The 16,566-nt window shown below is 36.1% G+C and overlaps 1 protein-coding gene across 1 annotated transcript in view; it reads right to left on the reverse strand.

The window, feature by feature from the left end:
• Positions 1-14,946, reverse strand: part of MED13L (mediator complex subunit 13L) — a 365,499-nt gene extending 350,553 nt beyond the window's left edge. Inside the window, exon 1 of the mRNA XM_065417598.1 lies at positions 14,878-14,946. Within this exon, the coding sequence (XP_065273670.1) occupies position 14,878 (1 nt within the window). The 5' untranslated portion in view covers positions 14,879-14,946. The remainder of the gene's footprint in view (positions 1-14,877) is intronic.
• Positions 14,947-16,566: the final 1,620 nt, after the last annotated feature.

The following is a 16,566-nucleotide window of genomic DNA, read 5'->3' on the forward strand; positions in this document are numbered from 1 at the left end:
CCTAAAATACATTTTTACTATGATTGCTTTAGGAAGTCTGTATCAGCTTCTATGCAAGCCTGGGAAAACTTTTTTATATCCCACATCTCTTTAACCTGCCCACCCTACACATCAAATCCAAGAACCACCATAATCCTGTGCACATCACCAGCAATTTCAACACCAGCAATATGAGTCAGGTAACTTCAGTACAAGGATGCATGCTCAAAAATAGAAACACATGTACCACCCCACTGAATGACACATGCCGTTTACTTAACCAGAAGTCAATCTCCAACACAGCATCCTTTGATAAGTCATCATCAACTGCTTGCCTCTGGGAAGTGGGCAGATGGTTTAGCGACAACACTAGGAGTCCAAGGACTGATCTAGATTCTATTCCTGACTGTGCATACATCTTCTGTTACCTTAGGCAAATCAATTAATCCTCTGATTCATTTCTTCAGCTGTAAAATGGGGATAATAGCACTTATCTAACAGGAACGTTGTGAGGCTAAATTAACTACTGTTTGTGAAGATGTCAAAATCCTTAGGTAGAAGTCACCATGTAAACTCAAAGTATTGTTATTAGACTTCATATATACACTCAAGACCTTTCCAATTCCTGATCTCACCTTCCTAATGTATTTACTTCATTTCAGTCACTGAAAACTTTACAATACTTAACCATAGATTTTAAGCTTCCACACAGCAGACATCAAAAACCCAAGTACCCCTATGAAAGTTATACTACATACACTCTGCTATGTAAACTTAGGACATGAATTAAGACATCCAGAGTCCTTGAGAAAACACTGAAGTACAGTGAAGTAACTAGGATTTAAGATAGGCAGCTGTTGCTAGGTTTTGGATAAGGCAGGAATATATCCAGAGGTAATATGTAAACCAGGTACTATACTACTACATTTGTCAGACATAGATGTGCCTTATCCTGGAGAGTACATAAGATGGCAGGAATACATGGATAGATTTAAGATTGTTTGGGGTATGTAAACCTTGGATTTCTATGCTTTCCATTGTTTGACAAGGGATTTTGTTTTTATTAAAATTGTAAGCTTAAGGGATACTGCCAACTGGAAATCTAGTCTTTCCACACTCCCCTCCCACCCTAAAACAATTAAAGAAGCTCTGAGTCTCCTTGTCAGTTTTGTTGGGTTTATAAATCACTTAGTCCTGGTTTGTTTATATGTTTCTCTCCCCCTCATAGTTTTTGCGGGTCTTTCACACAGCAGAGAACACACAATGACTATCCAAGGGAAACCAAGAAACCAACCACACAAAATGCTGTCAAATGCACTAAATACACAAACAGCAAAAATCAAACAATTTTTTTACTCTCTAATTGTCAGTTATAGTAAATAGTGTGAAGCAGATAGGCCCGCATATAAAAACTGAGCCCCAAAACTGTGATTTTAGGAGGAAAAGACTTTTTACTTGAACTGAGTTAAACTTTTCACCCATATGTTGTGTGACAAAGTAATGCTGTTCAAAGTTGAGACACTGAACATAAACATATAAAGGGGAAGTTATAAGCATAAGAATGAGAACTGTCCCTCTTTGTGCATGGCTGAGGGAATATATGATTGGTGTTTTCCTATAATTTCAGTTTCAACTTTTTGTTAGCGTTGCACCTTAATTATTTTTGAGTAGGGACTTTTTAGGATGGTTAGAAGCTTTTTGGTTTAGTTTTTTTTTTATTTTATTAATAAAGGGATGCCTCTACTTTTGCATTCTTGTCCTTAACTCTTTTTTAAAAAAACTGCAGCTGACAGTTGCCAATGCGTGTGTGCATGTACATGCCCACACAGGAGTGTGTGTGGACAGAACTCACACAATGTATGAGAATGGCACCTATAGAATTGTTCCTCAAATACCTAAAACAGCCCTAGGTTAAACCACCTTCTTGTCTAAAAGATCTCACGCACACATATTTCATAGGTTAGGAGTTGTATGAGTTGTGTGTATGTGCAAACCTGAGAAAACATATTACGTTCATCTACATTTGATTTATGTTATATATATATATATATATATATATATATATATATATATATATATATATATATATATATTCTGCTTTTGCTTATGCTTAGTTTAGTTAATTAAAATCCTATACAACTGGAAACCTGTGAGGTTTGGATGTTTCTTCCCAACTCTGTGACCCACTTAATGGTGGTCGAAAACTGTCCCTATAGTCTTTCCATAACTAGTACTCAAACAGGAACACAACTTTTCACAGAAAGTTGACATATATTTATTATGTACTTGAATAAGCCATGTGAGTTACAAAACCTTTGACAGCCAGAGAAGTTGGATGCCAGCCAGTTAACCTAAAAGCTGATTAGTGCCATATAATAAGTCTACAACCCTTCAAGTAACAATAGTAGGTATAATATTTTCAGATAGAATTACTATTAAGATTACAGTGTCACTTCCTGCCTTTCAAATACCCGTGTGTTTTTGGTAGGGATCTATTATTTTAAAAAGAACAACATGCTAGTAAAGGTCTCCCTGCCTCTTTTCCTTATAACGGTGTTAATACGTATTTAAAACATTAATTCCAGTTCCAACAAAGTTTTGGACTGAGAACAGATTTTACTTTTCATTACATGAATGACTGCTATGTGTGACATCTTCTGACAAGATGTTTATTTTTTTAACTCCAAAAGATTGTTTTCAAGCAATACCCATAGGGAATGAACAGAGAGGAAATTCTTATTTCATTTCTTGAGCAAAGTTCCTACTAGCCTCTGCATTTCATATACTGCTTTACTAACTGTTTTTTTTTTTCCAGGTCTGTGCAAGGATATTTTTATCTATGCAAATTTATGGAATACTATTTCAGCTAAAAATTTATTAGAACCCAAATAACAAGTTCTATTATTTAACAGAGAGAGTTTACGTTCAGAAACATTTCTTAATTTATTGTACTGTGGCTCACATTTCATGGAAGATTGCAACTGCATAGAAAACAAAGGGTTAATTTTTATCCTATATGCAAATCTGTATATACATTATATGCATAAAATGGAGATATATTCAGATCCTCAGATAATAATGCTCACAAATGTAGCAAAGATGATAACTAAGAGCCTAATTAAAAGATGCAATAATCTTATTGTTTTAGGGACAAAAAATTTTCATGTCAAAATATAATGAGCCTTGATAAGATTATAAAGAACAAAAGAGCAAATGATTTCTGTAATGGAAAATTTTTCCTTTAAAAGAGAAACTATGAGAACTTCAAAACAGTCTTGCTTCTTTATTTCACATTTGTTAAACAGTATCATACGGCTTATGTACAAGCGTTCATTATTTACATATTAGAAAAATATGAATCTATATGTAATCAAAGGTAACAGTTCATCTAGTTTTAAAGATTAATTTAACAGCCAACCTGTGTCTTTGTTCACAGGATGACTCAGTACATGAAAATACAGACGTTAGTAATGAATTCTATTAATGCAGATTTCACTTGAAGCTAACTTAGATTTACTTTACACAGTTAAGTGACTTCATTTCACTGGAAAAAGGATTCCCTGAAGCAAAAAACATCAACTACTGTAGACGATATTGCTTAAATTTGCACAATGCACAGCAAAAACATAAATTCTGATTAGATTTCTTCATTTTCCCCTCAAGCAGTACTTTTAAAATACGATCTTTTAATGATTGTTTAATTTTAATATAACTAGCATATAAATCCTTTACATACTGCTCTGCTGCAGCCTCAGTATAATGTCTAATTTTTCATGGAAAAAACTAATTACTTGGTTCAGTGAGTTGCCTGTGGTAAAACATAGATTTTTATTTACATTCAAAAGTTGGACTTCAACTTGGTCTCAACACTCTGGTTAATTCCAGGCACTTTTTGTTTAATAGTTCTTCCTAATTTGTTAGTAGTACTTCTTCCTAGCTTTTATCTTAAAAAATTTCCAAGTTATGATGATCTTGCCATATTTTTACAAAAGTTCACATCTATTGCTTATCAAATTCAGAATCCTGTATTTTCTTTTCCTTTCTAACTATATATATATATATATATATATATATATATATATATATATATATATATATATATATATATATATATATATATATATATATATATATATATATGTATAAAAATAACCACCCATTAAATCTAATCTTATTGAAACAGCTATGCAAAATAATCTTTTAGATAACCAGTGCACAATGGAAATTACTATTCTACAACATATACAATCTCACTTTTTCCCAAAAAAACAAAAAGTAGCAGAAAAACGGTAGTTAATGTAGTTCTTGTGAGATTAATAAAAATTCTGAAATAGTTAAGAACCTTGAATAACTCTCACTCTCTGCTTGAAACTTAGCCTCTTCTTTGGAGGAGGAGGAATGGAGAGAGAAGAGTTTATTTTTGTAGCCTCTAAAGGTACCTTTTATTACTAATAGTTTTTCTTCTGAAATTTCCCTTTTAGTTGTACCACACTTTGTAGCAGTTTCAAAAGAAAACTTCAAATATGAAAAGATTACAAGTGCAATACTAAAATATCTGACACATGGGCCTTGACTAATAACAGAAATTAAAGCAATCTTGAAGTACCACATACTACAAATGATATGGGGAAAAAACATCAATGTATTCAGTAGTTTCTTCAATCAGTTCAGAATGATGCATCATTAACTACAAGCTGTTGATGTGGGAGTATATATATTCCCTTAGATGACAACTATAAACCTCCAATATTTTTGTTAATATGAAAAAAGAATATCCAAGTGCCTATATGAAAACCAGAAACAAAATTCTCATGGATTCTCCCATTTAGAAATGAGATGGATTCATTAAAATGAATTATACACTGGCTGCATGTAACATAAAACCAGTTCTAAAGAGTGGGGAGAGAGACTTGTTTAAAAGGGGAAACAAAACAAAATGAAGACATCTTGCACAGACATAGTAAAGCTCTTGTCAATCTCATGTGTGTAAGAGGAGTTGGCACTTTCCCATGAAGCAATTTCTTAATCCCAAATGAGGACACAATAGCCTCATTTAATATGCCTTCTTACAAAAAAGTTTATTTTGTCTAATCCAAACCTTAACTAGCAATCATTACACTCCAATTAATGGACTGTAGAATCCAAGGGTGACAGCACAATTTTGCAAGTTAAAAAAAAATTGAATTCTCATTTAGTTAACTGAAAGAAGTAAAAATTTAATGATCTCAAAGCTATTAAAACAATGTGTGTTCTGGAGAATTAAGAAAACAAATCTCTTAAATGTTCTTATTATCAGTAATCAGCAAGGAGACAGATTTTTCAATAGCTAATGGCTTTCCAGTAGTGAGATTTGTTTAATTTTGTACTACAAAGATCCTTGTAACTTCTACCCTCACAATTCAAACCCTCTAAATTACCACTATTATTTTCAGCTATACCTTAGTATTTTTTACATTAAATAGTAATCATTATTTAGTTGATACTGACATCTGCTTTTTAAACTGAAAAGCTTCCAAAACATATACAAAATTCTATTTTTAGCTAGATTTTATTCGTTCTTGTGTAAGCACACTCCATTACAATACAATTGCCTGAGGGCAGGATTAAACCACAGTTCCATCTTTCAACATAGGCAGGATTTTAACTGTATTGCCAAACCACGCAAAAGTATTGAATAACCACAGATAAGCTCTCTATCCCTAATGATTTACCTGCACAGAATAAGCCATTTTGGTTCACAGAATTTCCTTCAAAACACTAACATCCTGCAACCAATATTCTACAGTTACCAGTATCCTCAGTTTGAGAGAATATCTTCAAAGGACTCGGAAGTGCAACACTACTGGATTGGATGTAAAAGCAAGGGTTTGGCTCAAGAATCAGACACTGAGAACAATAGCAAAAGAAAAGACTAAAACCACAGGAAACAAAGGGTTTGACACACAGGATTATAGTGCCAACTTGATCAATTATGTTTAGGAAAGGATGAATCTGACAGTGGATTCTTAGATAAACCAGATCTCGCGCTACAGATAAACTTTTCATTATAGTTTACTATAAACTTTAATTCCTGGAACATATGAACAAATATGACCACATCATTTGTGGAATCAGAAGTAGAATTCTTGATGAATCAGTACAGAGATACAGAATCACACCTGAGCCTTTTCCTTTCTCAACACAGTTGTGATGATTGCCATCATTTTCCACGAACACTTGCAATGCTGATTCAAAGTCAAAGTGGACAATGTAAATCAGAGAGGAAGCCCCCTATTAACTAATGAGGACTAGGATCAACAGGAATATAATACAAAGAGTTTGAACATTTAATGAGTGCAAGGAAATCCCCCAGATCCAATGGTAAAATTAGTGATTTGGCAGATTTCATGCATACATTTCTATCGCCAATGGAAGGACCATTTTATTAATAACACATTAGGTAGTGTAGATTAGATCCTTTCTGGGAGGTATCTGTGGTATTTAAGAGGGCAATCTGATATGAAAAGGAAGCAATGAATTAGATTTCACACCCTCACTGAGCTAAGGGGAATAAGAAATTCTATCGTTATTGAAGCACCCAAGAAAGCCAACTACAATTTCAAGAAGCAGAACTGGAAATTAGTAGCAGGCATAAGACTCTTCTTGAACATTTATACCTTTTGTCTGCAAGCCTCTAGCTCAGACATCAGTGGGCCAAAAGGACTTGGCACATGTCCTCCTCAATGAACACTCCAATCTTCTTTTGGATCTTATTAGGACTGTCTACTCTTAACAGGAGGGAGGATTTTCCACAGAGGAACCAGATGGGATTTTTAAGTTAAAGAAACAAACCCACCATTGTGTTGGGTGATTGTTTTAAGTTCACTTTCAGAACTCCCATAAATCAGATCTCAAGAAATAAGAGCAGCCAGCCTAAATTTAACAGTAAGGTCCCTTGACCATGAATCTAGCCGTACAGCTTTTCTGGTAATGCTATGGAAGCCCATGCTGCATATAGGTAATTAACAGTTTTACACAGCTCTGTATAAAAGGTATAGTAATATAAATTAAACCACCAAATTAGAAGCTAAGTGCACTTATGATCAATCATCACTGAAGTATTAAACCCAAACTTAACTCTGACCCCCTTTCCCTTCACACACTTTACACCACACAGCTTCGACCATGACAGAACAAGGAGCAATGGTCTCATGTTGCAGTGGGGGAGGTCTACGTTGGATATTAGGAAACACTATTTCAATAGGAGGGTGGTGAAGCACTGAAATGGGTTACCTAGGGAGGTGGTGGAATCTCCTTCCTTAGAGGTTTTTAAGGCCCGGCTTGACAAAGCCCTGGCTGGGATGATTTAGTTGGGGATTGGTCCTGCTTTGAGCAGGGGGTTGGACTAGATGACCTCCTGATGTCCCTTCCAACCCTGATATTCTATGCACCATCTACTCAAAATAAAATGTACAAAAACAGAAGTGTACCCTCCAACTCATCTTTGAATGGCAATACAAAATACCTACTCTTAAACTTAATATAGATATCAAGGACCTATCCAGCAGCATTGTTTCTAATCTATGTGACTATGCACACCAAAAACCCTTTATACTGTCATGGTTCAGATAAGCGCTGTACCACATAAACAGTGGGGGACAAGGTTTAAGATGCCCACATCAGTAGGCTGCACACTTAAAAGTACAGAGACAAAGCCACAAGACATTCCGGGGGGGTTAACCCTTTCACAAATCATTAAATCTTATAAGTTTTGCTTTACTACAGACTATTAACATGCTCATTTGTGAACTCTATACCTATTTCTTAAGGTGAGGAGGAAGTAACATGGGGTTATAAAGTGCACAGGACCCATGCAACACATAGCAAATAAGTTGTTTATGGACTTCTACATGCTTTTTGAGATACACAGAGGCTGACACACACTATGCTCCTGAGATATCTGCCAGATGCTGAAGGACCATTAAGATGTTATTTCAGAACATTTTTAAAAAAATTAACATTGGATTTAGAGTGTCAAAAGACACAAACATATAAAATGGAATCCCTAAAGTAAACTGGAACTTTCAGACCCTCCTTCTTTCTGAAGATATGCAATGACAAAAAAGAATTTGAAAGTTTTCAAACTTGCGAAGACACCTAATTTCCTCCCGCCCACCCAAAATGTCTGTTAATTTGTTTTGTTTTAAAGACAGGGATAGAAAAAAGTTATCTTCCTTCCCTCACCACAAATACATATCTGTAGTTCGATTGCAATGTTTAAAAAACAGTTTGGTATAGAGGAGGGTGGGGTGCGTGCAAAAAAACCCCAAACAAACTTATAGGGGAAAAAGTCACTACTGCTACTCCATAATCCATAAAAACATTGCATAAAGTTTAAAAGCAACTACTTTACTATTTATTTGATGGCAGCATTTAACTATCTACATGTTCATCCACCAGTTTTCCAAAAGTAAGTGCTCTTTTTTGCTTTTCCTTATATTACAAGAACAAACTCATAAATCAAGAGAATTTTCAACAAAACCTGATTCCCTCCTGCAAGAATATATTAAGCATGTCTTCACTATTTTAAAAGCTTTTTTAAAAAAAGGAGTTCCTCGTGTAAACTTTCTACTAACTATTATAATTAGAAGCAAAACTGTGGCATCAATTATACAATGTTCTATAAAATTAACTCCTCTATTTCAAACCAGGATGGATAAAAACCATGATTGGGAGGGGGAGGGGAAGTTCTGTTTTATTTAAATCACAAATTTATTTACATCAATTTTATTTAGATGTAGCTAGTTCTTTATTTTTCATTTTATAGCCCTAAATTGATAGAGTAGATATTTTGTTCTTGACTCCAACGAGAACCTGCAGAACTGGAATTAATTTGCAAACTGGACACGATCAAATAAGACCAGAATAAAGACTGGGAGTGGATGGGTCACTACAAAAACTAAATTCCCCCATGCTAATTTCCCCCTATTGTTACTCACACCTTCTTGTCAACTGTTTGAAATGGGCCACCCTGATTACCACTACAAAAGTCATTTTTCCTCCTTTTGATAATAGCCCACTTTAATTGAATTGTCTTCACTGAGAAGTCTGAAGGAATGCCTAACATAGTGAATGCTAATGGGAAGGGGGTAGGTTTAGCAGATAAAATAAAAAAAGAACAAGTTAAAAATCACTTAGAAAAGTTAGATGCCTGCAAGTCACCAGGGCCTGATGAAATGCATCCTAGAATACTCAAGGAGCTAATAGAGGAGGTATCTGAGCCTCTAGCTATTATCTTTGGAAAATCATGGGAGACGGGAGAGATTCCAGAAGACTGGAAAAGGGCAAATATAGTGCCCATCTATAAAAAGGGAAATAAAAACAACCCAGGAAACTACAGACCAGTTAGTTTAACTTCTGTGCCAGGGAAGATAATGGAGCAAGTAATTAAGGAAATCATCTGCGAACACTTGGAAGGTGGTAAGGTGATAGGGAACAGCCAGCATGGATTTGTAAAGAACAAATCATGTCAAACCAATCTGATAGCTTTCTTCGATAGGATAACGAGTCTTGTGGATAAGGGAGAAGCTGTGGATGTGGTATACCTAGACTTTAGTAAGGCATTTGATACGGTCTCGCATGATATTCTTATCGATAAACTAGGCAAATACAATTTAGATGGGGCTACTATAAGGTGGGTGCATAACTGGCTGGATAACCGTACTCAGAGAGTTGTTATTAATGGTTCCCAATCCTGCTGGAAAGGCATAACAAGTGGGGTTCCGCAGGGGTCTGTTTTGGGACCGGCTCTGTTCAATATCTTCATTAACGACTTAGATATTGGCATAGAAAGTACGCTTATTAAGTTTGCGGATGATACCAAACTGGGAGGGTTTGCAACTGCTTTGGAGGACAGGGTCATAATTCAAAATGATCTGGACAAATTGGAGAAATGCTCTGAGTTAAACAGGATGAAGTTTAACAAAGACAAATGCAAAGTGCTCCACTTAGGAAGAAAAAAATCAGTTTCACACATACAGAATGGGAAGAGACTGTCTAGGAAGGAGTACGGCAGAAAGGGATCTAGGGGTTATAGTGGACCACAAGCTAAATATGAGTCAACAGTGTGATGCTGTTGCAAAAAAAGCAAACATGATTCTGGGATGTATTAACAGGTGTGTTGTGAGCAAGACACGAGAAGTCATTCTTCCGCTCTACTCTGCTCTGGTTAGGCCTCAGCTGGAGTATTGTGTCCAGTTCTGGGCACCGCATTTCAAGAAAGATGTGGAGAAATTGGAAAGGGTCCAGAGAAGAGCAACAAGAATGATTAAAGGTCTTGAGAACATGACCTATGAAGGAAGGCTGAAAGAAGTGGGTTTGTTTAGTTTGGAAAAGAGAAGACTGAGAGGGGACATGATAGCAGTTTTCAGGTATCTAAAAGGGTGTCATAAGGAGGAGGGAGAAAACTTGTTCACCTTAGCCTCTGAGGATAGAACAAGAAGCAATGGGCTTAAACTGCAGCAAGGGAGGTCTAGGTTGGACATTAGGAAAAAGTTCCTAACTGTCAGGGTGGTTAAACACTGGAATAAATTGCCTAGGGAGGTTGTGGAATCTCCATCTCTGAAGATATTTAAGAGTAGGTTAGATAAATGTCTATCAGGGATGGTCTAGACAGTATTTGGTCCTGCCATGCGGGCAGGGGACTGGACTCGATGACCTCTCGAGGTCCCTTCCAGTCCTAGAATCTATGAATCTATGAATCAGAACTGATCCCCCACTTGGTAAGGCAACTCCCATCTTTTCATGTAATATATATATATCTTCCTACTATATTTTCCACTCCATGCATCTGATGAAGTGGGTTTTAGCCCACGAAAGCTTATGCCCAAATAAATTTGTTAGTCTCTAAGGTGCCACAAGTACTCCTCGTTGGTTTTGCTGATACAGACTAACATGGCTACCACTCTGAAACCTTTCTTTAATTAGTTTCCTATTATTAGAATTTCAGACTTTACACAAAGATTTTCTACTAAGAAATTTCATACTGAAAATGTTAATTCTACTCTGAAAAAGAAAAATCCCCAGGACCTCATGAACACCCTTATTATGGGGAGAAAAACTCAAAACTGATAAATGGCGTGCACATATTTGCAACCGATACCAGTTTCTGATATACTGAACTTCCACAAGTCAAAGAAACTAAAATACTTCAACCAGGTTATATTCTTCCATATAGGGCCTGCAGTTTGAAGTTGATGGGAACTGTGCTCCCAAATCACTTAAGTGCTTTTGAAAATTCCACCCTTAGTTGCCTAAATAGAGTTTAGAAACTTAACTTTAACTTTCAGTTGACATTTCAGGCAGTGTGTACTAAACATTCACAACTAACTAACATATTGAAAGTCTACATAACTTTTCATTGTTACTACTTAAATGATTTTGTTATCAAATGACAAAGATATTAGTCCACTATGAGAGGAATATTTAATAAAAATACAATTTTAAACCCCAATGATGCAAGAGCAATTTAAGCATATGCATAGTCTATGCATGAGACTATTCATGTGAGTAAAGTTACATACCTGTGTAATGGTTTGCAGGATCAGGGCTCTAATTCTAAAAAAAGGATGGTTTTGAACAAAAATGTGTTCATACAGCAGTTTTGTAAAATTCAAATAAGATCTAACTGATGTGGGTTTAAAAAAAAAGTATAATTTATACTTTAATTTATATAAATATAAAGTTGCAAAAGCACAAATTCTCAAATATTTTACAAAACCTCCACCTGATTATTTTTAATATGCGATTTTTAGATCATGATTTAAAATCACTCCACTCTCTTTAAAACAATATGCAATGTCTAATTAAAAAATGAAATGATTACAATCAATGGTCTTATGTTAAAATCTGTATGATTCTATCAGAGTCGATAATGAACCAGTGACCTACCTTGGTGTTAAGGGTCTATATGCTTCCAGAGTTGCTATCTTTTAGGTGATATGTACAAAGTTGACCACTTAGTAATAAAAGATCCAGTGGAACTTTTGGCAGGAGTATGATATGCTAATCTCAGTGTCTTGTCTCAATTTTAATTTGGGAAATTGCATTCTATCTAAATTCTCCTGCAGTGTTGATTAGATTCTTTACTTTTGTCTTAAATTATTTTGTAGCTCTATTGTGTGTTCTTAAACAATTGCAGGTATTCCACCCCAGAAATGACTGCTTTTCTGTAATGGATGTTGCAATTCCAGTCACCGTGGAATCACTGTGATTAAATGGCACACTACAATACCAATATATTGTATTTTTTGAACAATTAAAGCAGCATAAGTATAATTAAGGACAATTAGTAGCAGAATGTAATAAACTTGCTTGTGATGTATGAAAAGCACATTAAAGCAGTGATTTCATACTCTTACAAATGGAGATGAAGATTCTAAATAAATACATTAAAAAAAAGAAAAATGTAGCAGGAGGTGTTACTTCTCAGTTTCTTGCAACTACCCATCCAATCAGTGGCAGTACTTCTGTCCCCTCTTCTCAGGGTCTCTCTTCTCTTCCATATTCAGTCTCCATGTATTTCCTCCACAGAATATGCGTGAATTGATCCTACTTTCCCCTTCACTAACCTCAACATCTTTCTCTTTCCACACCTCTCTCCCTACAAACATTTTGTTTCAGAGGCTTCCTTTCTTTCCCTTTTGTTTGAGGCATCATTAGCAGTAAAGAAGAATGATCACCCAAAGTGATAGTGGCTGTACTCCAGTACAACTGCACTTTCCTAGTAATGCTGGCAATGTGAAATTGACTACACGCATACAATTTTAGTCAGTATGACACTGCTGCTGGAAAGGTGCCACTGTACAGAATTCACAGACTAGATCATGCTTAAAAATTTTATTCTTGGTTGCTTCATAAAATGCTGGACAACACAGTTCCCTTGATCCTGTGCCAAATTTAAACCCACAACAAAGTGATAATATTTTTTATTTGCTATATGCTATTCCAAACCATATCAAACAATCTCATCAGAAATTACATGTCTCAAGGTACTGTTATCTCTGGAAGCAATAACTACTATAATGTTGTTACCTATAACATGAGGTGTAAACCAGCTATACCATTTTACAATAAAAATGGAAAATGCAAGCTGCAATTTCCTTCTAATAAAAAGATCACTTAACTCACTTAAGTCCCACACTGCATTTGAAATATTAAATAAATGACATTTCATAAAGGGAATAAGTATATATTATTAAAGCTTAGCTGGGTAAGTAGGAATGTCACCCGCGCCTTCACTCAGAACAGGTGCCTCATAAAAAATTAACATTAGTGGAATAGCTTGATGCAGCACTTCTGAGCCATCTCTTTAATTATACATGACTGCATTGCTACCTGCATAAAATAGGCCTAGAGACACACAGAAGGCCCCTCAGTTCAGAGATTTCACAGGTTACATTGCCAAGAAAACAATCTGGTATTCATGAAAACATGAATTCTGTAAGGACGTGAGTATGACAATGTTAGTATGTTACAAAAGAGGATAAAAGAAGTACAGCAATACAATAGGCCATGCCCCCAAAATTATATGGGAGTGGGGACAACTATGCACGGTGGACAAACACAGCAAAGTGTACATTTAGACTAGTCTGCAAGGTTTACTGCTTTATAGTTGTTTTGGTGGCAAAGACTACAGAGAAACTTATGGCAAGAGCCAAGTTGCTCCTTGGTTCTTACTGTAAGTTTTTGATTCCAAAATGGTCTAAAAATCCTTCAAACACTGTTTACAGAATTAGGCAACTGAGCACCCTGAAAATGTGAACACTTTTTTTTTTTAACCGTTAATGGAACTAGGGAAATTAGGTATATAAGGAGTAAAAGTCCATCTCTGAAAGGAAAAGTGGATAAGAGTTAAATAGGAGAAAAACACAATGTGGAAAAAATTAAGGAGAAAATTAAGGAACAGCTAAAAAGAGTCTCCTAATAGCAAAGGAATGCAAAAACCTTAGACTGAGATTTTCAAAGCTGACTAGAGATTTAACCATATAAATTCCATTGAAATTAATGGGAGTAGTCAACTATAAAAATCTCAACTATATTTCTTAAGAAACCAGGTTTGCATTCTTTGAGGACAGGGAGCTGGGAAAGCATATTTGGTTGTGATGTATAAATATAAATAGTATATTAAAAGGATATAAGTTAAAGCTTCAACATAAACTATAAAGAATACATAATATTTTTTCTACTTGATAGCCCTGCAATTTAGACTTGGGATTTAAACATCTTGATGGGTTTTTCTGATTCATGTATGTGCATCAGGCAGGAATAGCTGATTTTATTCTTATTAAAAACAAAACAGAACACTGGGAACCACCAAAAATCATCAAGGTGTCCAATTCCTAAATAATAACTGTGGGATCTTTGTTACCTTTCTACTCCCTATCTCTTTCCTTCCTTTTGTCTGTCATATTCACCTGTTGCATCTTTTCTCCATTTAGGCTCTAAATGTGTAATGATATCAACATGGCAGACTAGGCAACCATGAAGAACCCCACTGATTTAAATGAGACACCATGGGCTTGAGTTGACTCTACAGGGCAGGTGCCTTTGTTCTATCAGCTAATTTCTAATTACCTTAGACTATATTTTAAATTATGTAAACTTGTACTTACGCTAACTTTACAAGAACATTTGAGTTTGCACTAAAACATAACCATTAACAAGCCAAACCCCAAGTATCCCAAGTCCATTTCAAGTCTTGTCTTGTGGTTCATTTGCAAATGAGTACCACCTGCAATGTTGAATTTACATGCCTTTTCAGAATTCAGTATACATAAACTGTAACTAAGTCAAATGCAGAAGTTACTTTAAAACCTTCCACTGTAGAGTCAGAGATTTACAAGGAATAAAACAACTTACTATGCAGTTCACGATGTATCACATCTACTAGGTTTGGTTCATCTCCCCACCAGAATATCCATAACTCTTTACAATCCGGTTTGACATCACGACGCCATACACACAGCAAATTGGCCTGCAGGCAGCGGATGAAGCTGAGCAGAATTGGATCATCCTGGGCTGGGGCTGAAATGATGGGGCCACAATCCCCATGACCTTCAAAATTGTACCTACGCCATTTGATGCCCGTGAGTTCAGCCTGAAGAAGGGAAAAAAAAATCATTACGTTATTTTGCTTTTAAAGTAGTTTATACTCTGGTTTTATATTATTTTTCTGATTTTGTACTTTAATTCCTGTGTTTCATTTTTCAATTTACAATGGTAAAATTATTGCTGCTGTGGCTAAACACTTCAATGGGCATCCCCACTTCCCCCTTGTTCTAACAAAACAAGAAACAAACAAGATTTTTAGGGCAAATAAAAACATTTTTAGGAGCAAAACATAGTAAAAATCTAGTTGAACTGTAGACGTCATTGTTTCACAACAACCAGATTGTCATCATGTCGAGCTGGTTCACTGCATTTCCCAAAACATTTATTAAAGTCTCTATTATGGTTCCCCACTGTGCTAGGTACTGTACAACTGGTCACGATCCCTGCCCTGAAGAGTTTACAATCCAAGGCCTTGTCTACACTACAGGGTAAGTCGACGTAAGTTACGTAACTTAACTCAATGTAGTTTACATCAAGTTACCACGTGTCTACATCGCGCTATGTTGGCGGGAGACGCTCTCGCGTTGACATAGTTTCCACCTCTTGTTGAGGTGAAATACTGAGGTCGATGGGAGAGTACTCTCCCATTGACTTATTGCATCTTCACCAGACTGGCTAAATCAGGGATTCTCAAACTGGGGGTTGGGACCCCTCAGGGGGTCGCAAAGTTATTACATGGGGGGTTGCGAGCTGTCAGCCTCCACCCTAAACCCTGCTTTGCAGCCAGCATTTATAATGATATTAAATATATAAAAAACTGTTTTTAATTTATAAGGGGGCTCATAGAATCATAGAATATCAGGGTTGGAAGGGACCTCAGGAGGTCATCTAGTCCAACCCCCTGCTCAAAGCAGGACCTAATCCCCAGACAGATTTTTACCCCAGTTCCCTAAATGGCCCCCTCAAGGATTGAACTCACAACGCTGGGTTTAGCAGGCGAATGCTCAAACCACTGAGCTATTCCCCCCCGGGTCACACTCAGAGGCTTGCTATGTGAAAGAGGTCAGCAGTACAAAAGTTTGAGAATCACTGCGCTAAATCAATGCCGCTGCATCAATTGCAGCAGCGCCAATTTAGCCTGCAGTGAAGACAAGCCCTAAAAGTCACAAACAGAGGAAAGGTATGGAATAGGGATGAAACATGCAGTGAAAATGAATACTGTGAAGAATTGGTACAGCTTTGTTAGTAACAGGGCTTGCTGGTTATAGGTTTTAAACTTTTAATTAGGGGCATATGTAAAGCAAGGAATGGCAGTTACAAAGGAATTAGTAAGAGCCAGTGAATAAGAAATGGAAAAAGCAGAGTCACAGCTTCATCACCTGCCTAACTGGGCAGAATTTTGTAAGCCTCATGGCAAAGATGAGTCTTAAGAATAGGGTTGCCAACTTTCTAATAGCACAAAAATGAACACCCTTACCCCGCCCTGAGGCCCCACCC

Source organism: Emys orbicularis, chromosome 16 (genome assembly GCF_028017835.1).
Source record: "Emys orbicularis isolate rEmyOrb1 chromosome 16, rEmyOrb1.hap1, whole genome shotgun sequence".
In the NCBI taxonomy this organism is placed as follows: domain Eukaryota; kingdom Metazoa; phylum Chordata; order Testudines; family Emydidae; genus Emys; species Emys orbicularis.